Source organism: Oreochromis aureus, linkage group 6 (genome assembly GCF_013358895.1).
Source record: "Oreochromis aureus strain Israel breed Guangdong linkage group 6, ZZ_aureus, whole genome shotgun sequence".
Taxonomy (NCBI): domain Eukaryota; kingdom Metazoa; phylum Chordata; class Actinopteri; order Cichliformes; family Cichlidae; genus Oreochromis; species Oreochromis aureus.
In genome coordinates, this window is record NC_052947.1 from 40,223,177 (window position 1) to 40,250,477 (window position 27,301).

Genomic DNA, 27,301 nt, shown 5'->3' on the forward strand with positions numbered 1-27,301 from the left:
ACTGCACAATAGATCTTTCAGAGGACTGTAATTACAGCAACTGTCTGCAGCTGCAAGCTGGTGCCTCCCGCTGTAGAACCACCTCTTGTCTGAACACACTGTGTAAAAGTCGTGGTGTATTTTGTCAGAAATTAATTTCCTTTTTGTGCATCAAACTGTCTCTCCACCTCGAAGCACTTGATCAAGTTTGTTTTCTATCCTTTCTGTGAACTGGCCTCATGTCCAGGCTCCATTGGGGCAGAACTGACCACCAGCAATGTCAGTGTGTTCATCACCTCGGACGCAGGAAACACATGGAGACAGGTGAGGCAACTTTGTTTTTGGACTGTTGCAATGTCTCGCTGGTAAACTAATTCTGCATATGTGTCACATTTGAGGAAAAAGGACCTAAGCTTCTAAGTCTCTGATGTGCGTTTCACATGGCAACAGCTGACTGACGTTTAACAGTCGGTACGAAACACACTGTCAACTTCTGCAGTGTCCTACTGACTGAGAACATTACTTTCTTTTCCAGCTGATCACAAGTGACCAGACTGTTAAACAGAGCGAGTCCTCTCATGCTTTAGCTCCGTGTTTTAGTTTAACACCACTTAATATAAAGTTTGGAGATAGTGTGGTTGTATGGAATATTCAAACTTTTAATCTTGTTATTCCATCATTTCAGACTAGTAGATAATCATCCCTCTAAAACTTTAGGTTAAGGAGTTCATATTAATTATTTTAAAGGTTTCTCTATCAGCATATACTTTTATATAAAAGATGTATGAAAGTCGAGCCAACGTATCCTTCACTAGTTTTGGACTCTCACAGACACAAATGTCCACTAATTAGTGTCAGGTAACAACAAAAAAGATATTCCAATGTTCACATCTTGGATGCACTGCCCCATGTTATTTGTCAGGTTACTGCAGAAAGAAATGCTCCAAAAAGCACCAAGAACACAAACACAGTGGAGAGGCCCAGTTCAGTGACTTGAGTGTTTGGTACTTGTGCATTGGCTTTATTTTTCCCCCCAGCATGTCGGTGGGTAAATACAGAAATATAGAGGACAGTTGCAGGCTGATCCAGTTACCATACACTGTGTGTGTGTGTGTGTGTGTGTGTGTGTGTGTGTGTGTGTGTGTGTGTGTGTGTGTGTGTGTGTGGTTCACCAACCCACTGGAGAACTGAGTGTTTGGTCTTTTTTTTTTTCTCTTGGGTGATTTCTGGGAAGGTGAAAACAATGTGTAGGAGGGCGGCTCACGGTGTATATGAAAGCAGTACATTGGTTGTATTTCCAGAGCTGACTCGCATTCACTAACATGGACTTTAAGCTTGGCTTCAGAAAAAGTCAAGCCAAAGTGAGCAGTTGGGACCTGAGCATTGAACGCTGTGTATCGCATTAGAACATCCTCCTGTCTTCTTCTGTTTGATTTCGCTTGTCTGTGGACTCCAGTTCCAGTGAACATGGCTGGCTGTCAGTCTGAAATGACCTGCAGCCCTGATCATAATCATCCATGTGGTTATCCACCATTCCATTTAGCTGCTGAGTTTCATTTAAAAAAGCCTCACACATGTAAACAAACCAATGTGCAGTGATGAGTATGAGGTGATTAGGTCAGACATTACCCCTCAGATGGAGATCCAGAATGCAATTAGCAAAATGACTGTTACAAAAATAATTTGAGATTTGTTTTATGGAAAACTTAACATTGGAGTTGGAAAGTGCAAAGTTAGAGTAACTCTATAAGCAATTAGCAATTTATTAGTAAAATAAAAACAAGAAACGACTGCATTCATCCACCAAGGCTGAACATTTATCCAACACTGCATGAATTGACTCCTCAGCTCATATTGTATACCCATACTGAACCCAAGAACATCAAGACAATGATGAAGATTATGAAGACATGAAACAGAACAGTAAAGAGTCCTTTAAAAATGTCAAAATCTTGAAATTGACTTTAAAAGTTTATCAAACCAATCAAACAAGTAATCAAATACCTCCTCGGAAAAGGTAAGAGCCAAGAAAACCCCTTAAATTTTCATCCACATATAAATAACACCAATTAAAAAATCAACATCATTGTTCAGAAACAAACCCATCCCCACGGCTTCTATTCGGGCTCCACAACGTTCTAATCAGATCAGTTGTTCTTGTTTCCAAGCACAAACAAATTTTAGAGTCACAAAGTTTGCCAAGTCACTGCTGTTGGCGAAGATCAACTTCCTGCAATTACACAATCGTGCAGTGCAGCAAATATGTTATATTTATTAATATTACAGCCTCATGTCTGATAATTAATTTTTCCAACGATGTGCCCCGTTAAATCTTTAACAAACAGCCGCTCGCCATATGGAGCACAATGAACTGACTGACCTCCCGTCCTCTCGCTGAAAACATCCTCCTTCTCGCTCGTTGCCTATCCTCAAGTTTAGAATATGAGTCCTCAAACAACAGGCAGCTTTTTTTAAGGTCAGCAATCATATTAATTTTAAAGAGCGGCTGAATTCATTGGCTGCATAAACCACACATTAGACGGCCTCTACATCACTTGATTCACTTCAGTTTATGGGGCTTGTTTCTAATTAAACACAGCAATGAAAAATAATTATTTGGAAGGTAATGTAGCAAAGCAGGGCCATGATTTGCATGCGTGTGTGTGTCTGTTGTGAAAAATGACAGGGTGGGTGTGTGCAAATGTGTATACAAGTAAGAGTACATCAAGCGTTTTTGTCCCAGCAGATTTTTGATGAGGAGTACGCAGTGCTGTATCTTGACCAAGGAGGGGCCTTGGTGGCAATAAGACACACTCCGCTTCCCATCCGACACCTGTGGTGAGTCATTATGACAGAGACGCCATTTGTCACAGCATGACTAATTTTCTCTGAGGAAACTGCAAGTCCTAAGTTAGTCAAGTAAAGGCAAATGAGTTTGTCTTGAAACGAAGGGACGGTACGACTCTGTTTAGAAAACCTTTGACGATTGTCATTCGGCTTTCTGGTTTTGAGACTATGATGACTTTTGCTCTCACTATCAGCGTTCTCCGAGCAGAGAACCTTCAGCCCTGCGCGGAATATAAAATAAAGTTGTTAGACAAGTCTCAGGGTCATTAGTGTGCGCACACAGTTGAGGGATTAGCAGCGGCCCCTGGTGAAGCAGCTGTTTGTGTTCCCAGGTTGAGCTTCGACGAAGGACGGCAGTGGAACAAATACAGCTTCACCAACACGCCCCTGTTTGTGGACGGGGTGCTCGGAGAGCCCGGGGAGGAGACTCTCATCATGACGTGAGTAGAAAAAAAACAGAGGAACAGCAAATTGCTGGTGTCTTTAAATGCATGCTCTCTCGCGTCGTGACCCGAGCCTGTGCCGCTTCCGTCTATAGCTCAGCCTGCTCTATTCAGAATTCCTGACTGTGTGTTTTCCTTTTCATGAATAAAAAAAAAGGTTTCTGTCAAGGTCTAGCCAACATCAAAACTGGCTGTCTGCTGATTATGATCACAGGAGATCAATGCTTCAGCGACAACGTGACTGCCCATTTGAAGAGCGTGAAGAAGAATGATCAAAATGATCAAAAAACGCCAGAGAAAACAGACGAGAAACTTTATTTTTTTTATAAAGTTTTAACTGCATTAGAAAGTGGAGAGAGGCGTGGGGATGATTTAGTGTGCCCTCAGAAATCAGATTTATGAAGATTCCTTCTGTGTTCTTTCAAATTTATTATTAGAACAGCCCAGAGCAGAAGTGCGTGCATATGGTATGACGCAGCACTGCTCCCTTATTGCAGCAGAGATTTAGGACTTTGGGACATGTTACCACAGCCATTACATCAATGTTTCATGATACCTGCCATAAATGACAGACTGACAGCTGGCTGTGGAGTCAGCTCTACAGGAGAGTGATAGGGCACAGCTGGAGAGAGAGAAAAGGAAAATGCAGCTCTTTTTCTGGGTGGATTCGAGGGTGGGGGCTAAAGGCGATGGCGGCAGAATAAGTTCTCGAATGCAGAGCCTCTCAGCTGGCAGACACACCATTAGTTTTCATAAGACCATCATGCACTGTTTTCTTATCAATTTGTACTCATTTTTACAGTAAGTGCCTGTCATGGCTGGGTGCCTCAGAAGCTAATTGACAGATTGATTGTGATAAATATGCTGTGGTATGAATGGTGAGGAGGGGTCAGTGCAAAGACACACAGCCACTCAATTTAGCTAGAGATGGAATATTTATCCACTTAGTCTCATAACCTTGGATTGTGTTTTGTTCCTGACCAGTACATGAAAAAATATGGCTTTTTGTTCTGATTAAGTTAAACTTTAAAAGAAAGTTTTTTTAGTAACAGCATAATGCTGGAAATTATATACTGTGGATTTCGAGTGTTAGTCACTGTTAACGAATCCCATGTAAAGACCAAAACCTTCCAGCAGAACAATTTATTGCACAATATGTCTTATTTTCCATGTTTCATTTCACTCTGTGCTGTAGCCATAAAATAAAATCAACAAACCCTTTATTGGATAGGGAAGCTTTGTGGAGGTGACAAAGTAAGCTAAGGTTGAACTTTCAAGCTGGCTCTCTGTATTCACTGCACAACTATTTCTGTCACATGTGCTTTGAACGAAAAGCTGGATGCCTTCTCGAGTCTAATGTGTTTTCCAGTTTTCCAGCTCCCTACTAGAATCCAGCAACTGGTGATCACTTGCTGCAAGACAGAGCCATGTAACAGGGACTCTTTTTGTTTTAACTTCCACCATGTCTCTGGCAGTCTGTCTAGGGTTAGGGTTGTGAGTATAGGCCGGGTTTGGGTTTGGTTAATGTGCTCTTCTTTTCATAGATTTTTCACATCTTTGGAACACTTACATCAAAACACTTTTAACAGAAAAACTGTACCTACAAAATGAATGACACTTCACTTGAAATCCAACATTTAGTCCCTGAAATCTTTTTAGCATGTTGCAAAAGCCTAAACCCTAAGCCTAGACAAATCACTGGTGATTGGATGGATTTCAAGAGTTAAACTTTACAAAACCAGCTTGACAGCTGACTTCAGTCATGCTATCAAGTGATCAGGATGAACAACGTGTGATAGATTGTTAGCTCAGAAATTTGTCGTTGTGGAAACGAGACTTGTACACCACCTCACCAATGGTCAGGTTTCTGTAGCACTACATCTGAGTATCAAATATAATGCGAACTTCTAAGATTGCCTTTTTACAACTCATATCTTTAGGTCAACACAACAAAATCTAAAGAGGCACCAGCACGTGGGAATATTAAGCAGTTGTGCTTTACAAGATACCGAGCTGAATTCTTAATTAATTCCCGTCATTGGTCAGCACTGTCTTCTCACAGCAGAAAGGCTCCTGGCTCAAACCTCTTATAGCCTCTCTTTGTGGTGCTCTGCTTTCCTTCCGCAGTCCAAAGATATGCTTGTTAGGTCAACCAGTGATTCTGTGTCTACGTCTCGTCTGTGATGGATGAGGAGCCTGCCCAGGGTGTACCCTACGTTTCGTCCTACACCTGCGGGGATAGGCTCCAGCATTCCCATGACCCTTACTTGGATAAGTGGTTAACAAAGTGGATGGTTAGATGGTTGAATAAAGTTTCAAAGAGGCAGACTGCTAGATTAGTAAATTAAAAATACAATGCCCCAAAAACCAAACATGATGGATTTGCAGATAGCCGACAGATTTGTACAACTACCCAACTCTAACGTCTTCCAGGATAAAAAAGTGCCTTTCTGTTACCTGTTGGTTCTTCCAATGATGGATCGCTGGCGGCAGATCTTGTGTGTTTTAAGTGAGGAGCCAAATGCACACAACGCAGGCGGGACTGATTTTAACAAAAGTGCCGATTTATTCGGGCTAATGGCAAAACAGACAAAACAAAGGGCAAAAGGCAACAAAGTCAGAGTTAAGATAAACCGAACTGGGAGAACCTAAACACTAAACTGGGACACAGGGAACTTGGATGGTGACACAACCTGGAACCTAGAAATAGAAACCTGGAACATGGCGTGATAAGAACAGACAACCCAACAATGACCACATATTATAAACACACGAGAGTGACAAGGGAAGTGGAAACACTGGGGAACACAGCTGGGACGAACTGACATAATGACACAGGAGGAAGCAAAACTGAGCACAGAATGCGAGACTGTCAAAATAAAACAGGAAACAGACTAAGATGCAGACTAGATGCACGGCTCAACACTGGGACCGGGGAGAGAAACAGACTTAGAAATAGAAACGGGAGACCAAACACAAAGACATGACGAGGACTCGGGGAATGAGAGAGCGAGAGACACGGAGAGGAGAGAGGGAGGGAGACATGGCAGGGTGGGGAACATGAGAACAGAAAAGGGAGAAGAGACATACCAACAAGGCTAAGACCCAGAGATCCTAAGAGAGAGGGACACAAGAACAAGGACACAAACAGAACCGAAAAACTCAAAACATAGAAAGAACTAAACTCGAGGCTAAACTGTAAAAGTTGAACTTAAACCATCTTTATAATGTGAGAGTCACAAAAACACTATAATCTCAAAAGACCCAGCGCCCTGACACAAACCTGTAAATCTTTTAGAATAAGATTAAGACTTTTGCTTTCGGATATATATCCATGGCTTGCAGCAGTTTTCTTGCACGAATCATTTTTGAAACATTTGGCTCTTTCTAACTCACAGTCTTTATCAGCTGTTTAGTATTTCACTTTCAAAGGCTCTCTGTAATTTCTTAAAACAGCTGTCCACTGCTGGTAGTATCACTGCTAGCTAATGAAGTCGTTTATTCATGGTTGCATTTTCAGTTTGATGCTCTAAAGTGTATTTGGGGCATCAGAAAGCTGAATGTGCGGGATCAGCGTTAATAGACCTCCATGCTTCCTTTCACGATAATGATGGCTCACGACATTCAGTGCAACAATGAGCCTCACAGATGTGTTTTTAATCATGTGTGGTCAAAAAAACATCAGCTCTGTGGCCTAGATGATAAGATTCATCAGACAATGCTTATTAGCAGGATGAATTCACTCCCAGCTTCGATCTTCGTGTGGGATTTGCTCGCCAGACTTTTCCTTTAACATCGTTTTAGTTTGATCATTATCCAAATCGTGTTTTGTATTTAACGAGTGCAGCGTGTGTGTCTGTTTTTTTTTTCAGGATATTTGGACATGTCAGTCATCGATCGGAGTGGCAATTGGTGAAAATAGACTTCAGGTCCATTTTCAACAGGAGGTGTATAGAGGCAGATTATCAGACATGGCACCTGCACAACCAGGTACGGCATTTAATCAGATCAGAATAGAGTTTTGAATTTTTTACACCCTGTACAAAATGTTTTAGAGCATTTAATTATATTTCAAATTAGTTTTTTAATTAAATAACATTTCAAAGAGGCAGACTATAAAATTGATTTTTAATTTAAAAAGTATACTCTTGATGTTTGCTAATGAGCTGCTTCAGTAAAACACATTATTATGAAACCAGGTCTTTAACCCTGTGACATCTAAGTACCCTAGCTGTACTAACCCCAAGTGCTATGTTTAGCAGAAAAACTAAATAACTTTGAATTATAAACAGTTTTCCCTTTAACTGCATGTCTTGAAAAGCCAAAATTCTGATATTCTGAAACCTTAGGGTTAGAGCTTTCAAATTAGGATTAGGAATCATGGAATAAAATGGTAGTAAGTAAAAGGTAGGACTCAGCCTTGCATGAAAAAACACTCCAAAAGGAATCAAAGTTGTTACTTAATGAGCTATTATTTCCAACTGAGAAGTAAATTCATTGAAGGAAGTCTGAAGTCTGTGGAGACCATCTCCTCCAAACACAAGTTCTTAAGTTTGGTTGATTCAGAGCCCCTCGCTGTACGCTTTCAGCTTTGCTGTGTTGTGAAGCTGGAGACCTCCCAGCACAGTATCCTTACAATTCCTCCCTCGTGCTTTAAGTGAACCTCCCAGCATACGTTAAACCTGCTCTGAAAGCTCCTCAACCTGGTCGGGCCTGAAGCAGAGCCAGACGTTTAAAGCTTGCCTTTATTCATGGCCCACTTCTGTAATTGGTTTAGACGCCCATATGCTCAAAGCAGGCTAATGATCAAAACATATAGCATGGAAGATGACAAGAGTCCAAGCCAATTACAGGGCTAAACTGCCCAAATGTAGAGGTAGTGTGGGTATAAAAAATAAACACCACCTGAAAACAAAGGAGAGGTTTTGAGTTTAAGTTAGGGACGGAGCTGGCAGTTGTATTTGTGGATGCTGGCAAGAATTTTTTTAGCCATCTCACTAGTGACACCTAATGCACAAAGACAGAATCTTCTGGTAATAAAAAGAGAGCAGCAGTGTAGGATGAAGGATGCAGTGGAAACAGGCTGCTGATATCTTCACATCTTTTTGTACTCGACTGATTTTATATTCACTTCCCACACATAGCCACGTGGCTAAAAATGGATCGGGTTCTGGCAGCTTTTGCAGCTGAAACTCCTTCACAGTCATTCATCTCAATATCACAAAAAAAAATCCCTTAAAAAAGAACTCAAGCAGCACATTCGACAGTGTGACGCTTGCAACGGAGGAACAGTTGCTGAGCTGAGCACGCCACACGCCACGAGCCCGAGAACGGTGCTCTTTGCACACATGGCTGATTGCATGCTGTAAATTATTTATTGTGGATACAGCGTTACAAAATCACTTCAGTTTCAAACTCTGTGTTTCTTTCCACTTGGCTTTGTTTTTGGACCCTGCAGGGTGAGCCGTGTCTGATGGGAGTCAAAAGAATCTACCGAAAGCTGAAGCCCACGTCCAGGTGCGTTATGGGAAAGACATACTCAGTGACCATGACATCGGCACCATGCGACTGCACAGAGGCTGACTTTGAATGGTCAGTATTTTTTTTTTTTTAATTTTCATTCAGTCCACTTTGTATGTGCTAACACTTTACAATCCCCACTTTTAAACTGTGCATTAATAATTCATCAGATTTGAATAAGTATAATCTGGGACTACTGGGCTCTGGCAGCTCCCTGGAGGTTGGAGAACTGTGCCTGGGTCTCTGAATCAGTTGGTGGTAGTGGGGGACTGGGGTTGGTGCTCTCTAACGGTCTTGGGGTGTGGGGCCTGGGGTGCTTGTGGTGGCGGGGCGGCCTCTTCTGGGTGGGCGCTGGTTCCCGGGGTCTCTGGCTAAGACCCTTCTTGCGAGGGGTTGGTCTGCGCCCATTTGGGGGTGGGGGGGCTTTTTCAGGTGAGGAAGCATCCGTTGCTGAGTGCAGCTTGTCCCAGACCCAGACCAGGGTGTCTTGTCCTTTTCCTGTGTGTGTCCCAAGACTCATCTGAACACTCCAGTCTACTGTCTTGGGTGGAGGCCCCGGACTGGGTGGTGTCATTGCAGAGCCTACACCTCCCTGTGGCTGGGTGTGGGAAATAGGGGTGCCTACTGAGCCAGTTGTTTCCTGGCTCTCTCCTTACACCCACACACACACACACACACGCACACTCCCTCATACAGCACATGCACACATAGGGTCACAGTGGGTAGAGCCATTTATGTGGCTCTGCCAGTGCTACCTGTGCGTTTTTGAGTGTTTGTGTTCCAGGTGTTGTATGTTTGTTCTCTTATAGGTGCGGTAGTTGGCGATACATTGTGTATTTCTTTTTGTACTCTATTCTTTTATTATGTCTTCCCCAATCCTCTCCTATTTTTCTCTGCCTGTCCTGCTTTAGACATTGTCATACTGTATACCACATATAATAGAATAACTGAAATAACAGGAATAGAAATGAAGAAGTAAACAGATAAACCCTGAACAAGAGGAGCCTATAGAGAATTTATAAAGCTGCTCTTGGAAAAGCAAAATGCGTTTGGCACACAGTGCATTCAGATCATAATTCTGATTGTAAAAGCTGCCAGAGAGGTCAGGACTTAAACAAGAAAAAGAAAAAAAAGCTGGAGCAAACATCGTCAGAGTGTTTGGTTTCTGTGTTTTTGCTGGGATTTTTTTGTTGTTGCAAAGAAGTCTGACTCCTCTGAGCCCTGTGTGTGTGTGTGTGTGTGTGTGTGTGTGTGTGTGTGTGTGTGTGTGTGTGTGTGTGTGTGTGTGTGTGTGTGTGTGTGGCTCCGCGCGCGCACTAGGAAGCCTGCAATATTAAACCACAGTTGCTGGAACTCTTAACACTTCACCATCCACTTTGTTATTGCCTTTGACCTTGAAAAATCCTGTAAACCTGTTAAGCCTTAAAAAAAAAAAACTATGACCTCAAAGCAAACGTCTTAGTCTTTCAAACTCTGCTTGTTTAGCATGTGGCCAAAATGTAGCCTAACCTAAACTGAGATCTGGTGGATGTTAACAGGTTATGAATTTTACTGTGAACACACAATGATAATTCATTATTGTTAATAATCATTAGCAGTACTAGTATTTATGCATCATATTCATTAGTTTAACCATTGTTAGATTGTATTTGGTAATGATGTTTTGTATGTAGTGTTTTAGATGCACTAGGTAGCTTTAAACATAATTTTAATGTTGCAATTAGGTATTTTTCACCTAAACTACAATGTGCCTAATGTAATCACAGTTAGATCTCTAGTGCAAAAAATATTGCATTTAATCTTATTGAAGAATATGAATTCTTTACAAAAGACTTTCTAGTAATTAAAAGTTTATTGGGGATTCTGAAAAACTAGTTCATGCATTTATTACTTCCAGGCTGGACTACTGTAATTCTTTATTATCAGGATGTCCTAAAACCTCCCTGAAAAGCCTTCAATTAATTCAAAATGCTGCAGCAAGAGTCCTGACAGGGACTAGAAAGAGAGAGCAGATTTCTCCTGTATTGGCTTCTCTTCATTGGCTCCCTGTTAAATCCGGTATTGAATTTAAACTTCTGCTCCTCACATACAAGGTCTGAATAATCAGGCATCATCTTATCTTAAAGACCTTATAGTACATGTACAATATCACGTGTTGTTCCTAGAGTATTTAAAAGTAGAATGGGAGGCAGAGCCTTCAGTTTTCAGCCCCCCCCCCCAAAAGAGGGTTGTGGACCCCCTATGGATCCTCTGCCTAATCACATGAGCCAAGGTGTGAAAACGGGTGTGGGTCACAATCAGCCAAGGTTTCGGGTGGACCCACTGTAAAACCTAGCCCCACCCTATCATGTGATTTCCTGAGGTCAAAAGGCCCAGGATGTGAGTGGGCGTTAAGGCGTCTGGGCAGGATTATAGATGGCAGACATTTGGTGTAGTAAGCCCCGCCCTCTGTTCAAAGATGTCCGTTCACAGTGGACATAGATGGCTTCTTTCACTCCTCCTTCAAACCATCTTCTACATTGGTCTCTCCAATGTAGATGTCTGAGCATTCCTCGCTGCACTGCACAGCTTACACTACGTTGTGAAATGTTAAACATGAGGTCCACCACCCTCCTTGGGACACTCCCATAGGGCTTAAAATCTGGGACTCTTCACCAGTTGCTCTTAGAACTGAAGAAGCTTCTCGGATGAAAACTATGTAACATGAAGTGTTTGTAATGACTGTCATTAGAGGGGTCTTTGAAGTACATTAAAATATATCTGAAATAAATAACCCCTGTCAAGGTCAATTACTGAGTGACCCAGCAATACAATTTACCAGCAAATGGTAGAATAATCTACTTTATTACAGTTATTGGATTTCAGCCATTCGCCCTCCATTGGTTGGGGGTGATGGGAAAGAGAAGAGAGCAGACAGAGCCAGAGTGTAAAACTGAGTGTGTTTCATTTTTCTCTTATTGTTTCTGCACTCCACAAACACAAGTAAAAAGTAACCAGAGCTGTAAGTTCAGGAGTGACACTGTGTCTCACTCACAGTATTACACACTATTAGTGTGCCTATCAGCCTGGTCCCATTTTTCATTGTATGGTGTTTCAATTCAATTCAGTTTTACTTACACAGCACCAAATCACAACAACAGTTGCTTCAAGGCGCTTTGGATTGTAAGGTAGACCCTACAATAATACATACAGAGAAAAACCCAACAATCATATGACCCCCTATGAGCAAGCACTTTGGCGACAGTGGGAAGGAAAAACTCCCTTTTAACAGGAAGAAACCTCCGGCAGAACCAGGCTCAGGGAGGGGCGGGGATGTTTGCACTGTCAGGATACAAAAATCATTCATGCTGGACTCACAGACTTCACTCTAACTGCCACTCTGGACCACTGTTGCCTTCTGTTTGTTTGCTTTTCTGACATCAGTTCACAAGAAGCTTCTGTTTGTGGCACTTGGATCAGAGTTGTTTGGTTTCTCAGTAGTTTGTAACTCAAAGGAAAGCGAGGGCTCTGTTTTGTGGGACAGTCGCGTACATCATCACCGAGTGTATGATGGCATCACCTGGAGGACAGAGAACAACAAATAGCAGAGGCTAATTGTTAAGCGAGGTGTTTTCTTGTATTTGGCACAGAGCCATGGTCTTATGAGTTGCAGAGATGCATTTGCAATATGTCCCGGGGTTTAAGGAAACTGGGTTTAAGTGAGGGATTAAAAGATAAGAGATCACCGTGAAGGATAACATCCTCCAGATTATAATTGCAGAGCAGCTCTGGCACATTCTCCCGGTGGCTGCTGCTGCTAAATGGAAACCAGTCAGCTGCTCAAACATATAACTGCGTGTGTGTGTGTGTGTGTGTGTGTGTGTGTGTGTGTGTGTGTGTGTGTGTGTGTGTGTGTGTGTGTGTGTAGTCATTCCCATAACTGTGTGGCATCGTCACCTCTTGAAGGACAAAGTGTTCAGAGGAAAAGAAGATGATATTTCACACCTGCTTTTGTGCTGGTGACTCCTGATATCACAGCTGCAGTCACAGAGAATGCTTTTCTACATTAGACAAAAAATGCTTTCTTTGAATGATCAGCAGTTTTAATGTTTGTTTTCCTGTGTATTTATTTTTCCTCACGTTGGTCCCATATCTGCAGGTCTCTCGAGGAGGACTGCTTTTGGAATAAGCTCCATCAGAACTATAAATCACTGAGCCTAATAGCTTTCATTAACAATCACAACACTTTTGCATCTGTGTGCATGTCGCGCTAATTGGGGCAATTTGTCCCTATCATTTTGGGGACACAGCGCTGCTCTGCCTTTTAATTTATGGCACAAACAACTCGTGGGCTGTGTTTAAAGAGCACCAAAGAAGCAGCTGCCGCGGCTCCTCTGAAGTCGATACTTAGATGACATTAAGTTTCCATGTTGAATTTCAATCTGGAATGATCTTACAACATGTGGAGCCCCTTTCAGTTTAGAATATTTTATTAACTTTTGATTGATTTCCCTGTGAGTATTATCAGCCATTTTATAAGCAGGTGTCACACTTGCAACAGCCTGTATCTAATTTTCGAATTGAATTTTCCAAACGCTGTCTCCTCTGTGTCCCGGTTTAATGACGGTGTCTGTTTTGTCGGATCGTTGCAGTGATTACGGCTTTGAGAGACGGACGGACGGCAAGTGCACCCCCGCCTTTTGGTTCCATCCATCATCGATGTCCAGGAGTTGCACCACGGGGATGACTTTCCTTAACAGCACCGGGTGAGGATGAGAGCTGACTAGAATCAGCATGCACAGTCTCAGCAGCGACTCACAGGGATTGGATAAAATGAATGGTGCATTTGAGCCGAATAGCTCCGGGTGCTTTAATTAGTTTCTCAGGGACGACACGGTCGGGCCGAGGAAAATGTGGGCTGAATGATCAAACCTGCACTTTTAAAAAACAATCATGAACCAACAAGGATAAAGCACCGGTAATAAAAAGATCTTTGGGTGAAAATTGTGTCAAGAATTTCAAAGAGGGATGAATGAAAAATTCAATGCCGAATCCAGTGTGAGGGTGTGTGAAGTGCGGTGGCTTTTTCCAAAAATAACTCAAGTGCCCAGGAAGAAAAGTCTGATTTAACATTGATGATCACAATGTGATATAAAGCTCAGAGCTAAATCGTCCTCAGGAGAAATAAATAAAAAAATGCTAATAATAATGGGACTAGTCCATTTTGTCCACTTAGGAAAACATAAGCAGAGGTATTGTGAATAAAACCGATGGCGATAGATGTTCACCATCTTACCCAGAACATAAGCAGGATTGTTGGGGATCAAATGTATGGCGCTTGCATATTCTTCCTGTGCTAACGTGGGATTTTCATCCCACAGTCCAAAGACCTAAGTTTTAGTTTCATTTGTGTTTCTAAAGTGCCTGAAAGTGTGATTGGGAGCATGAATGAAAGCCGTTTCTCTGAGTTAGCCCTGCAATAACTCCTTTCTCCCTGTGACAGCTGGGGCAGTTTGGAAAAGTCATGCCATGAATTCAGAAATGTGAGGAAGGCTTTTTACAAATTTGAAGACTTGAATTATGCCAGCTTTAGCGTATTGGACGCCCAGAATAAAAACTGCTTCTGCTACAAATCTGCTTTGGAAAGAGTGGATTACTATAATTACTATAAGCTCATAACTGATTAATGATTATTTCTCTGACTAAAAGGTTTGGAAGGTGTCACTCTGCGCTCTCAGCTGCAGAAATCTACCATTTAGGTTCATTACTAGACTTTAAGATAACTATGCGTATCCTTTTCTGTAGTGAGAAAAGAATAATAGGGATTGGCAATTAAAGCAAAAACTATTCAAAGTTTACAGGAAACTATTCAGAGAACTGCCCTTCTTACATGACTGTAAATAACTTTGGCAGCCTGGTGACATGTGAGCATTATCTGGCGTAGTTTACACCAGACATAATTTTCCCTTTCTCCATATTTATTATTTTTTTGACAGAATCTTTTAACATGGAGAAGATGTTAGGAAAAATAATTAGATCACATCCCTACAATCAGAAATAAATGTGAGCGTGACAAGAGGAAACATTTGTGTTGTTGCTGCCCTGATCACATGGCCATGAAGCCGTGTTTCTGCAGCAGTGAGCTGCTGTATCCATCCGACTTGGTTGTTTATGTCTTGCACCAGACGATGCATCCTGATGCTTTTTTTGTGTGTGATCTCTTTAGAATGGCACACGGGTGGTTTAGAGGTGTGGAGATTGGATTTTTTTCCCTGTTCCTAACAGAAACTAGTGTTTTCGTTTAATTGATGATTCCAAATTGGTCAGAGGTGTGGATGAATGGTAATAGTTGTCTGTGTACCTCCCCTCTTGCCCAGTGTCAGCTAGGATAATCTATCACCCTCTGTGACTCCAGCTGGATAAGTGGTTAAGAAAGTGAATTAATGAATGGATGGTAGGTTGTACACTCCAGCACAGTTGTGGAGGGTGAGGAGGGTGTAGGTTGTTCTCTCATCCCAAAAAGAAACTGACTTTCATTTCTGAACACATGTAAATGTAAATATTTTATGCCTTGTGAAACAAGGCACTTTTTTTTAGAATTGATAAAGATTTGAGTTGCAAAAACAAAAAAACTTAGATTGTAGGTGTACAATGACAATAAAGGGCTATTTTATTCTATTCTATTCGAATAGAATAACTTTTATGAAAATAGGATTATTACTGTTATATATAGCTTCTTTGGGTGGTGTTTTATCCTTGAGCTTGAGGGTCCTGCACAGTATCTTAGCTGTTCCTCTGACTGCGCTCTTCTGGACAGATATCTCGGGTGTTGCTCCTGGGATCTGCTGGAGCCACTCGCCTAGCTTGGGGGTCAGTGCACCGAGTGCTCCAATAACCACTGGGACCAGTGTTACCTTCACCCTCCACATCTTCTTGAGTCCTTCTCTCAGTGGGCATGTGGCAAGAAATACCAAGGACTGAGTTCCTGATGAAGGCTCATAGGGTCCTGTTGATCTTGTACAGTTCTAGGTACTCGAGGTTCCAGGTGTGGGCCATCGAGTCACAGGCTTTCTTGTAGTCAGTCCAGGCAGTGCACAGGTTGGTCAGCCTGGTCTTGCAATCTCGAACAACTGCTCAGTCTGCTAGCAGCTGGTGTTGAGCTCCTCTGGTATTCCTGCCAATCCTGCCATGTGCCTGTTCATTTTGGCCGCTATGATGCCTGACAGGAGCTTCCATGTGGTACTGTGGCAGGTTATTGGCTGGTAGTTGGATGGGAAGGTTGGTGCTGGGGATGATCGTCCAGCCTTCAGTTACATGTGGAAAGCTTAAGGGAGGCAAATCAGCAGCACTGTTAGTGACAGTCGACATGATATTAATTAGTCAGACACAGCATGAAACGGAGGAATCAGGTTAGAGGTGGGTTGCAGAGTGGCTTGCAGTTGTGCAGCAGTTTCAACAGCGCTCCCTACAGGATGAGAAATTGGTGAGCAGTGTGTAACTTGCTGAGGCTCACACTGAGATCAGCTGATGTGTTTTTCTTTTTGTTTATTTGTTTTTTTAATAAATTAAAGATCAGCAAGGCAACAAAAGCTAACTCTAAGCTTTCTAACATAATTCGTGTCCCGAAGGACTGTCACACACCCTTCCTCCCTTTATATTTAAAGATACTTGGATAAAGAATATATATATATATAAACATATATATGAAACATATATAATTTTCTGACATGTAGTAAGGATTGTAAAATGTCAAATGCTGTACTCTGAATATATATAACAAGCACCATGATTAAAAAAACATGCTACACAATATCTCTGTGTTTAAAACATGGCACATTCATTGTCACTGGAACATTAATCAGGGTAAGTCCTTTTTAAAATTTCTGAAGGAGCCTCAGCACGGCTCTTTGTTGCAGGAACATTGACATTCCCACCACATTCTAGATTTTCTGTCAAAGGGCACCGTGTTTGTGTTAGCGTCTACGCCCTCACCACACAAACAGCAGTCCTGGCACTTCAAATTGAAAAGGTTTTTTTCCTTTTTTCTGTTAAGTTTTCTTGAGAATCTGAATGAGGGAAGTGCAGCCAGGTTAGGGTCTGCTGTTATTTTACACATAAATACAGTTACATGTTTACAAAGAGCAGTTTATACAAACCTTATATGAAGTTTGTGTTTGTCTGATGGCACATCTAATTGGTTTCATTTGCTTTTCCACCTTCAGCTACAGAAAAGTGGTCTCCAATAACTGTACAGCTGGTGTGAGCGCAGAGTACACAGCCAGGAGGCAGCAGTGTCCTATCCAAGCACCCAAAGGTCTCCACCTGGTTACCAGTGAGGGTTCGCTGACAGCCGTGTTAGGCACCAATGTCACCTTTCTTGTTTTTCTGGAGGAGGTGAGCTGTTTTCAGTGTTTCCCATGAAGTCACACAGTGTCAGTGTCATTATATTTACAGTGTAAATAAGGGGGAAGTCAGAACTGTTAGCAAATATTAGTCGATTGTTTCAAATGTACACTTAGATTGGAAATGGCTGTCTGGGTTGTTTCTATAGCAACACCAGCATCCTCAGCCTCGACTGTGCTGTATCCTCTCATATTTTCCTGTTCACACTCTAAACTGAACATACATGTTTAAAGGGTGAAGAAATCCCATTGTACACCTTTTTTTTGCTCTTTATGACCAACAGTACTCACCTACTTTGACATAGTTACACATCAACACTTCCAGAGAAGTCCACACAGTTATTAGTGATCCTAAGAGGTGTTGTCGTAGTAGTAGTGTTAGGCTTTAGGGTTCAAGTTACTTCTCATCATTGTTGAAAACAAAGAAGATACTCAGACAGGGACTGCAAACCTGAGGAGCCCTGAGTGCAGTAGCACAGTTTCTTTTAGGTGGGACTTCCTCGTGATTATGGAGTCAGCTGTGCGGATTGTCTTTGTCTTTAAATGCAGATCATAACAAACCTTAAAAAAGGTGATTTTAGCTTGTTCGCCACTATGTTACCGCTATACCTTCATTCAACCACAGAAGGAGAAAATGCAGAATTCTTTTTACAGTTTCTGCATATTCATACAAAAACATAGAGATTACATTAAAGTAATTGATGACCATGACTTGGTTAGCAAGAGTGACTTCCTATTTCTTTCCAGTGTTTGAACACAACATTCTGAAAGCATGTCTGTGAAGGTTCTCAGTCATCCAGGTCATCGTAGTCTAAGGAGCTTGGAAAGAAAAGCATCTGGACATGTTTAAGTTTCCTTGATGATGCTTCACTTCTCATCTGAGAAGCTTCTTCAGATCTAAGAGCAACTGATGGCGAGACCCAGATTTTAAGCCCTATGGGAGTGTCCCCAAGAGGGTCATGGGAAGTTTCTCGGATGAGAGGTGAAACGTCTTCAAGGAAACTTAAAGAAGTCCAGACGCTTTTCTTTCCAAGCTCCTTAGACTTCTGGAAAGCAAAAATCCCCCCAAAAATCTGAAACATTTGTTTTCATATATAGAAAAGTAGAATGACATTTACATTGAACTACTATCTGCTGCCGTGAAACTGTTATATCTGGAAAATATCCTTTGTCCTCTGCGAGGGTGACAGCGTCTGCATGTAAAGACTGGAGGACTTTGTCAGGCAGCAGATCGTGATCTGTGTTCCTGTTGGAAAAAGTTGACAAAGTGCAAACTGTGACTCACAGTGCCGTTTACAAGCATCCGTACATGATGAGTTAGGACTGAGATCGGTGTCACTATGGACACTGTTAACCTTGGAGTAAAGTCAGTGTCTGACAAAAGTATTACACGGCCTTAAAATGAGACTGAGCTGAGCACACTGACAATAGCAGCCCTTAGCAGGGAGTATGATAAGCATTACCTACACATATTGTGTGTAGAGGGAAAACCGTGCTCTGTGTGGTCAAATGTAATATAAGCCAACGCAAACCAGAGTGAATATTTCATAGAAGACCTGCAGATTTCCTGGAAGTGTTTGTCCTGTTCAGGGTGACGGGGCGAGGACGAGCATCACTCTGGACTTTGGAGATGGCCACGCTCTTACATATTCCAATGTGAGCTCCATCGAGGATGGGATCAAACACATCTACAAAGCTGTGGGAATCTACCGAGTGACTGCTACCGGGGAGAACAGCTTGGGCTCAGAGACCGCCATGCTCTACCTGCATGTCACATGTGAGATACCGAGTTTTCTGAAAGATGTTTTTGTGCATTTATTTAGATTCTCCAGTTTGTCTGCTCTTAGTTTCAGCTCTTTCCACTTTTTATCAGAGTCTATGGAATTGCTGTTTTCTGCTTGTACGACATTCTATCCTTTATCTCTTCACAGAACACGTTCCCCTCCCTTAGCCAAACAAACAAGTGAGATAGAACAAATCCCATTTCGCTTCCACTCAGTTCAGCTTCTGCTTCGCAGCCACTCAGCCCGCAGAAGCCACGGCAACCTCATACGTAACAGGGCTGACCACCCCCCGTGTATTCAGGGGGTGACAGATGTAACGGAGCTGACTTATTGATCAGGGAGCAACATTGCCCCCACCAATCTGTCAATCCTATGTGCCAACCGTACAAATAGAGCCACTGCAGGCTCCAGAGTGCCACGGATGAAAAATAGTACACAGATGGCAGCCGGCAGTCCCAGAGCAAGAGCGAATCTTGAACAAACTCACCCTCCTTACCCACCTATAAACCCCATCTCCTCCCTCTTTTTTCCCTTCATTTGAACCGATAAAGTTATTTCTTTTATTTTTATCCTCTTTTCACATATTATAGCACAGAGCGTCGAGTTCACACTGTGATGTATATGTGTGCCTGAGTAGGTCAGCTGGAGTATATCCATCTCTCAGCTCCCTTTGTGGCTGTGAGGAATAAGGAAGTGAACCTGACTGCTGTTCTGTGGCCCAGCCAAGTGGGAACGGTCACCTACATCTGGTGGATCGGAAATAACACAGAGGTACAGCGCACTCAAGAAATTCACCACTTCTCTCACTACTTCTCTTACTCTTTTGCCCATTTGCAATTAAGTAGGTTGCTGACTCTTCTGCTCCAAAATGTGAGAATCATTATTTTGTGGAGCTATTTTTGTGGATGCAGGTTGGAAAATGTGTAGCCTTGTTAATCAGCGTCAATAAAAATGGTGGAACGTGCTGACCTGTTCACATAGTACCTTAATTACTGATAACCAGTGAAGTGTATGCATCTTAGTGTTAGTGTAAAAATCCTCCAATTATAGGGCCTGCTGCAGTCAGGCAGAGCTGATCAATCACACAGAGTTAAAGGGTCAGAAAAGACATATTTTTCTGTTAATCCCTTTGCAGCATCTAGCCATGCGGATAGTTTCAGCTTGGGGAACTCAGCTTTGGAGATATCGGCCTTTGAAGACAAAAGATCTGAATGGATTTTGTTCAGAATAGCAAAACGTGACACTTTAAAACGGAACAAAGACTTCTGGAAACACTGAAATTCAGAATCAGTTTACGAAATAAAATTAATCAGCTTTCACCTTGCTGGTGGATTGAGTGACGATTATGTTTAGTGTCATTTATTTTACAAAGAATTTCCGTGATTATGCCAAAAGTACCAGGCCAAAAACTGAGGATGGATAAACTGATTTTTGCAAAAAAAAAAAAAGGCCCTTGGCAGAAGATATAAAACAAGTACAGGGTGGGCCATTTATATGGATACACTGTAATAAAATGGGAATGGTTGGTGATATTAAAGTCCTGTTTGTGGCACATTAGTATATGTGAGGGGGCAAACTCCTCAAGATGGTGGTGACCATGGTGGCCATTTAGAAGTCGGCCATCTTGGATACAACTTTTGTTTTTTCAATAGGAAGAGGCGCCATGTGACACATCAAACTTATTGGTAATGTCACAAGAAAAACAATGGTGTGCTTGGTTTCAACGTAACTTTATTCTTTCATGAGTTATTTACAAGTTTCTGACCACTTATAAAATGTGTTCAGTGTGCTGCCCATTGTGCTGGATTGTCAATGCAACCCTCTTCTCCCACTCTTCACACACTGATAGCAACACCGCAGGAGAAATGCCAGCACAGGCATCCAGTATCCGTAGTTACAGGTGCTGCACATCTCGTATCTTCACACCATAGACAATTGCCTTCAGATGACCCCAAAAATAAAAGTCTAAGGGGGTCAGATCGGGAGACCTTGGGGGCCATTCAACTGGCCCATGACGACCAATCCACTTTCCAGGAAACTGTTCATCTAGGAATGCTCGGACCTGGCACCCATAATGTGGTGGTGCACCATCTTGCTGGAAAAACTCAGGAACGTGCCAGCTTCAGTGCATAAAGAGGGAAACACATCATCATGTAGCAATTTCAAATATCCAGTGGCCTTGAGGTTTCCATTGATGAAGAATGGACCCACTATCGTTGTACCCCATATACCACACCAAACCATCACTTTTGTTGTTCCAACAGTCTTGGAGGGATCCATCCAGTGTGGGTTAGTGTCAGACCAATAGCGGTGGTTTTGTTTGTTAACTTCACCATTCACATAAAAGTTTGCCTCATCACTGAACAAAATCTTCTGCGTGAACTGAGGGTCCTGTTCCAGTTTTTGTTTTGCCCATTCTGCAAATTCTGTGCACCGATCTGGGTCATCCTCGTTGAGATGCTGCAGTAGCTGGAGTTTGCCATTTGTGAGTAGCTAATATCCGCCGAAGAGATGTTCGACTCATGCCACTCTCCAGTGACATGCGGCGAGTGCTACGCTGTGGGCTCTTGCTGAATGAAGCTAGGACAGCCACTGATGTTTCTTCATTAGTGACAGTTTTCTTGCGTCCACATTTTGGCAAATCCAACACTGAACCAGTTTCACGAAACTTGCAAGCAGTTTGCTAACTGTAGCATGGGAGATGGGTGGTCTCGTAGGGTGTCTTGCATTGAAATCTGCTGCAATGACCCGGTTACTGCGTTCACCAGATATCAACACAATTTCGATCCGCTCCTCACGTGTTAACCTCTTCGACATGTCAATGGCTGTGAACAAAGAGAAACTTGTAAATAACTCATGAAAGAATAAAGTTACGTTGAAACCAAGCACACCATTGTTTTTCTTGTGACATTACCAATAAGTTTGATGTGTCACATGGCCTCTTCCTATTGAAAAACAAAAGTTGTATCCAAGATGGCCGACTTCTAAATGGCCACCATGGTCACCACCCATCTTGAGGAGTTTGCCCCCTCACATATACTAATGTGCCACAAACAGGACTTTAATATCACCAACCATTCCCATTTTATTACAGTGTATACATATAAATGGCCCACCTTGTATATAAATGGTAAATGGCCTGTATTTATATAGCGCTTTACTAGTCCCTAAGGACCCCAAAGCGCTTTACACATCCAGTCATCCACCCATTCACACACTGGTGATGGCAAGCTACATTGTAGCCACAGCCACCCTGGGGTGCACTGACAGAGGCGAGGCTGCCGGACACTGGCGCCACCGGGCCCTCTGACCACCACCAGTAGGCAACGGGTGAAGTGTCTTGCCCAAGGACACAACGACCGAGACTGTCCAAGCCGGGGCTCAAGCCGGCAACCTTCCGATTACAAGGCGAACGCCCAACTCTTGAGCCACGGTCGCCCCGTATGCCTCGTATCCTCGTACATTCTCACTGCCACGGTGCTGGTGAAAATTTTTTTATAATTGCTATTGATGATGGTCATGTGACCTATTAGGATGGTGCTGCCCTGTGTATCACTGTCTGATGAAGTTGCTTTCAAAGTGCTTAAGTTGCCACATAGTGTGGAGGTGTAAAGAGCTAGCTTAGCTCCTAGCATGGGGGAATCCTGATGATTCATGAGTGGGTAGTTAGCCAAGTAAATGTGAATAAGGCCACAAGGTTAACGTTGACTCCACGCCTACAACTGCTGATACGAGAAGAAAATCAGGTCTATTAAGTTAATGCACCAAGTTAGCTTGCTATAGTTGCTTAGCATTAGCTTTGCAACTCACCACTGGTCAGCTGGTTGCTAGTAAGTGATGTCAGCAATGATGTCAGCAGTGATGTTAGTCATCATCAAACAAGAACTTTGGCTGTCAGACACTGACACTTCTCAGCATACTACACACAGCAGCGCTGCTTTGACTTTCAGTTTAGCCATTATTCAAAGGTTTTACATGTAAAAGGCTAAACAGCATCTCATGCTACCTCGACCACAAAGTGGACAAACACAGCAAAGCTCTTCAATAGATAAATAAAGTTGCTGTATCTGCTCAAAGGCTGCAGGTGATTCCTGGAGTCATTTTTGCCCATTGTGGTATGATGGTGATATGCAATAGCACCCTAAACTTTGATTTCTGACAAATTCATGCTTTATTCAAGCAAACTTTTCCTCCCACCACCAGTTTTCCATTTTCACTCTGTCTAAGAGGTGTGCTCCTTGTGCTGTTGGAAAAGTAGCACACCTATTGCTGCTGTTAGGATTCTATTAGAACTTCCTGAAAAAGTAGAGCGGTATTCCTCCAAATATAGCAAGTCACTGTTGGAGTGCAAACACGCTGACCCCGGCTTTAGTAGCATCAATGGGATTAGCAACTAATGTAATCAATAAGCCAGATGTTAGAGAACCATAACATTATATTACAAAAGAATAAAAAAAACAATTCAAGCATTATGGTCTGAGGATGCACTGTAGCTGTAGAAATACTCCACTCCTCTCTGTCGGTGTAATTGTAGCTGGGTAAATGTGTTTGCTCAGCACTAACAGGGGCCTTTCCATAAGGACAACCAGTTCTGTCGCTTGGTAATAAACAGTGGCAGCATTAGCATCTTAAAGCTATCTGAAGAACAAATGGAGACGTGAGTAATGACAGGAAGGAGCTGCTGGTGTCACACAGAAACTCCCTGTAGGCCTCTGTGCTGCATGCAGCACAGCACAGACTTTAGCAAAGCTGTGTGTCATCGTGCGTGTGTGTCTGTGTGTGTTTTTTGTGAGTCGGCCAACAGCCTGACACCTCTGTAGTGTAAATAACAGCAGTGTGAGATGTTAACCAGCCGTTGATAAGGGTCTCTCACGGGAGTACCTACAATCTGACTCCCCATCTCCCTCTCCCCTTCTTCCTTCTCTCTCTCTCTCGCTCCCCCAGCAGCCAGTAATCACCCTAGAGGGAAGTGTGGCGTACACATTCTCCCGGGAAGGCATCAATACAGTCACTGTGCAGGTGTCTGCAGGGAATACTATTCTGCAGGACAGAAAAACCATTGCTGTCCACGGTGAGCCGAATTTCTCACTCAGTGTCCACTGGGAATCTGTTGCTCTGTAAACAGGCTGATGAGTTTTGTCACCACAGTAGAATAATAATGCCGCTTCCCTTTGATGATCTTATACTTATTAGATGTCATTCTTCTAGTTAATGTTTTTAAAATAATCTGCCATTCTCCAGACTTAGAGGTCATTTTTAACCATATGCTAAAACTTTTCATTTGCTAAGCTATAGCATAAATTGTATATAAATGACAGATGTAGCTTTTCTTTTGTTCAAATAGGGCCTTCTGTGGCTCCAAGACACAATAATGATGTCGTCCAAAATGTTAACATTAAAGCTTTAAAATGTCGATTCCAAGCGTGAACGTCCACATGTTCATATTTGCCTTTAAATTTCTCTTGTGTTTCCTCTGACTCAACGTTATGCATAACTGATGATGAAGGTCTCTGAGACATGTAGAGCTGCAAATTCCAGTTCTTTTTCCCAGTTATTCACCATCTAAGCTTTAACTGAAAACATGCTTTTATTGGCTCAGTAAACACTACAAATCATTACGAACTGTGTTAGAAAATAACTGATACGAGCTTGGAGGAGTTTAGAGCAGAGCTGCTGCTCCTTCACACTGAAATGAACTACCTGAGGTTTGTAATCAGGATGCCTTCTGGCTACATCCTCTTGGAGGTTTTCAACCAGTTTGGAGGAGGGGCCCAGGAGTGTCTGAGGAGAAATTGCATAGCTCATCTTACATTGGAGTGCCTCAGGACCCGCTAGGAGGAACCTGAAAATGTGGCTTAGAAACTGATTTTAGAATAACCTTCTTAGCTGCTGCCGCTGATACTGGACTTTGATTGATTGGCAGAAAATTGATGCATACATTATATTTGAACTCCCAAGATTTATTTTTCGAAGAATTAGTGATCATACGTGATCCATTAACATCTGATGCATGATTATATAGTGTTAGTTTATCTATCAGTTCTTTTTCTTAACAACTACAACACAAAGCATGATGAATAGTTTATTAAGAAAATCAGCAGCTAAAAAAAATGACTGAGCTGGTACAGAAGGACAGCACTCTATCATTAATGTTCTCATTCTGCAGCTTTTTCTCCCCTTGTAAGATCTGAATGGAGGCAGAACCTGAAAATAAAACCAGAATTTAGCAAAAAGCACACGTACACGAACTGAATCTAAAATTCAAACTTTGCATTTAATGACAGATGAAAGGCATAAGCTCCCCTCACACATTTACTTTTCTTCCTGCAGAATATTTCCGATCTCATCTGCTCGCCTTTTCATCAAACCTGGATGAGCACAACCCCGATATTGCAGAATGGAGGCTGGATGTGAGCCGAGTCATTAAGAACTCTCTGATCCAGGTAAAGTTCTCTCTGGCTCTTTTGTGGCAACCGTCGCCTTCCTTTGGTAAATACTGTCAGCGCTCAGCTGGACCTCTGAGTGCTGCGTGACCTCCCTGAGGCTTGGAGACATGAATCTGACTTTTATGATGATAAATGACAAGGCAAGAGGGAGAAGAGGGGAAAAATATAGTTCAAGAGCTGGCTGATTGCTGTGGCTCGCACACCCTCCGAGTTCAGGGCCGTACAGTAACGAGGTTGTGTACAGAAGAATAAACGTCAGCGCGGGTCTAATGCGTGTTCTGCGCTGACCCGAAGGAGCGCTCGGAGACGAGTGCTTTGCGATCCGTCAAACGGACGACATGATTCAAACCCACACATGACATGTTAGGTACAGAGTTTGCCTCATTAACGTGCCGTTATTTCTTCCAGCATCCTCGGAGTGTCAATATGTTTTCTGAAGCAGAGGAGGAAGCAATCTGAGCTTTCCATCATATTTTCACACTTTTTGATCTTGCAAATCAAAACGGATGCTAAAAATATACAGCCTGTCTTCAGTCTTCACTGAACACGTCAGTTCGCTATTGACATCTTTTTTTTCCATGACATCCACAGCCCGGAGGCCAGAACGCATGCCGAAAAAACAACAACAACTTTCAGACAAAAACACGACACACTGGTTAAAACCCAGCGCGTCGGGAGGAAAACCCAACAAGGAAAAGCTGGCAGCCTCAACTGGAATCAATAAGATCCATAAATTCATTTTTTTTATTACACCAGTCCTCCCAACCCAGCTCATCATTTTGACTTTCTTTAAACGCCGATCTGAAAGTGAGCTCCAAGTGAAGGGCCGCCATTGGTTGAAAACCACACCTGACCTTTAAGATTTCATTCATGCTCGATATGAATAACTTCTCTCAAAGGTGAACCCTGACGTCCCTCTTTCCAAATTACATACGAGATTCTGTACGAGCCAGCATGCAAAATAAAGCATCAGTGTAAGAAAAGCCTAAAATGTAAAACCTGCGGCGGGGTTATATTTTCTTAAAGCCGGGCCACGCTGTTTGCATCTTTCAAGCCTGTCACATGGAAAAAACAGATATTATGACAAAAAAATACTATCTATTTAGAAAAAATAATATTTTTGCTGTATCGTATTATAATTCAATTCAGTTTTATTTACACAGCGCCAAATCACAACAACAGTCGCCTCAAGGTGCTTTATATTGTAAGGTAGACCCTACAATAATACATACAGAGAAAAACCCAACAATCATATGACCCCCTATGAGCAAGTGCTTTGGCGACAGTGGGAAGGAAAAACTCCCTTTTAACAGGAAGAAACCTCCGGCAGAACCAGGCTCAGGGAGGGGCGGGGCCATCTCCTGTGATTGGTTGGGGTGAGAGAAGGAAGACAGGATAAAGACATGCTGTGGAAGAGAGACAGATTAATAAGAAGTATGATTAATATGTGCTTTTCAATGAAAACAATGTTCACTAGAACACGTCAATAACAATATCCTTTAGTCTTGCCTTGCAGTCCAGCCGTCATTATGACAGCAAAAAAACACAAACTACTTAATTTTTTAAACAAAATATTTTCCAATATGGCATCAAAACAGTCTGTTTCCCACTGTGGTGAGTTTACTGCAGGATGGAATACAATCACGGACACGTGTCCAGACCTCTCAGGGTATACAACATTAACTCCAGCACCTTTGAATGAACACAGTAACAGTAAGGACATTTAAAGGAGACCTGATTAAATCATCTGTGATTCATTTATTTTAACCCTGTTTTTATTGAAAAAACAAATAAAGCTCATTGGTATAATTAATACATTTTAATTACTTTGATACAGGAAATGATCATTTTTGATGTAATTGTGGAATTGTAATTTTATGCTTTAAGCTTTTATAATCTTT

The 27,301-nt window shown here is 42.2% G+C and overlaps 1 protein-coding gene across 1 annotated transcript in view; it reads left to right on the plus strand.

Moving 5' to 3' along the window:
- The window catches only part of LOC116323927 (VPS10 domain-containing receptor SorCS1), a 184,558-nt gene that overhangs the window by 146,715 nt on the left and 10,542 nt on the right, over nucleotides 1–27,301 (plus strand). Inside the window, exons 12-22 of the mRNA XM_039613985.1 lie at nucleotides 227–303; nucleotides 2,726–2,817; nucleotides 3,159–3,266; nucleotides 7,142–7,259; nucleotides 8,728–8,861; nucleotides 13,421–13,534; nucleotides 16,991–17,162; nucleotides 18,761–18,947; nucleotides 19,592–19,725; nucleotides 23,902–24,025; nucleotides 25,285–25,397. Coding sequence (XP_039469919.1) covers nucleotides 227–303; nucleotides 2,726–2,817; nucleotides 3,159–3,266; nucleotides 7,142–7,259; nucleotides 8,728–8,861; nucleotides 13,421–13,534; nucleotides 16,991–17,162; nucleotides 18,761–18,947; nucleotides 19,592–19,725; nucleotides 23,902–24,025; nucleotides 25,285–25,397 — 1,373 coding nt within the window. The remainder of the gene's footprint in view (nucleotides 1–226; nucleotides 304–2,725; nucleotides 2,818–3,158; nucleotides 3,267–7,141; nucleotides 7,260–8,727; nucleotides 8,862–13,420; nucleotides 13,535–16,990; nucleotides 17,163–18,760; nucleotides 18,948–19,591; nucleotides 19,726–23,901; nucleotides 24,026–25,284; nucleotides 25,398–27,301) is intronic.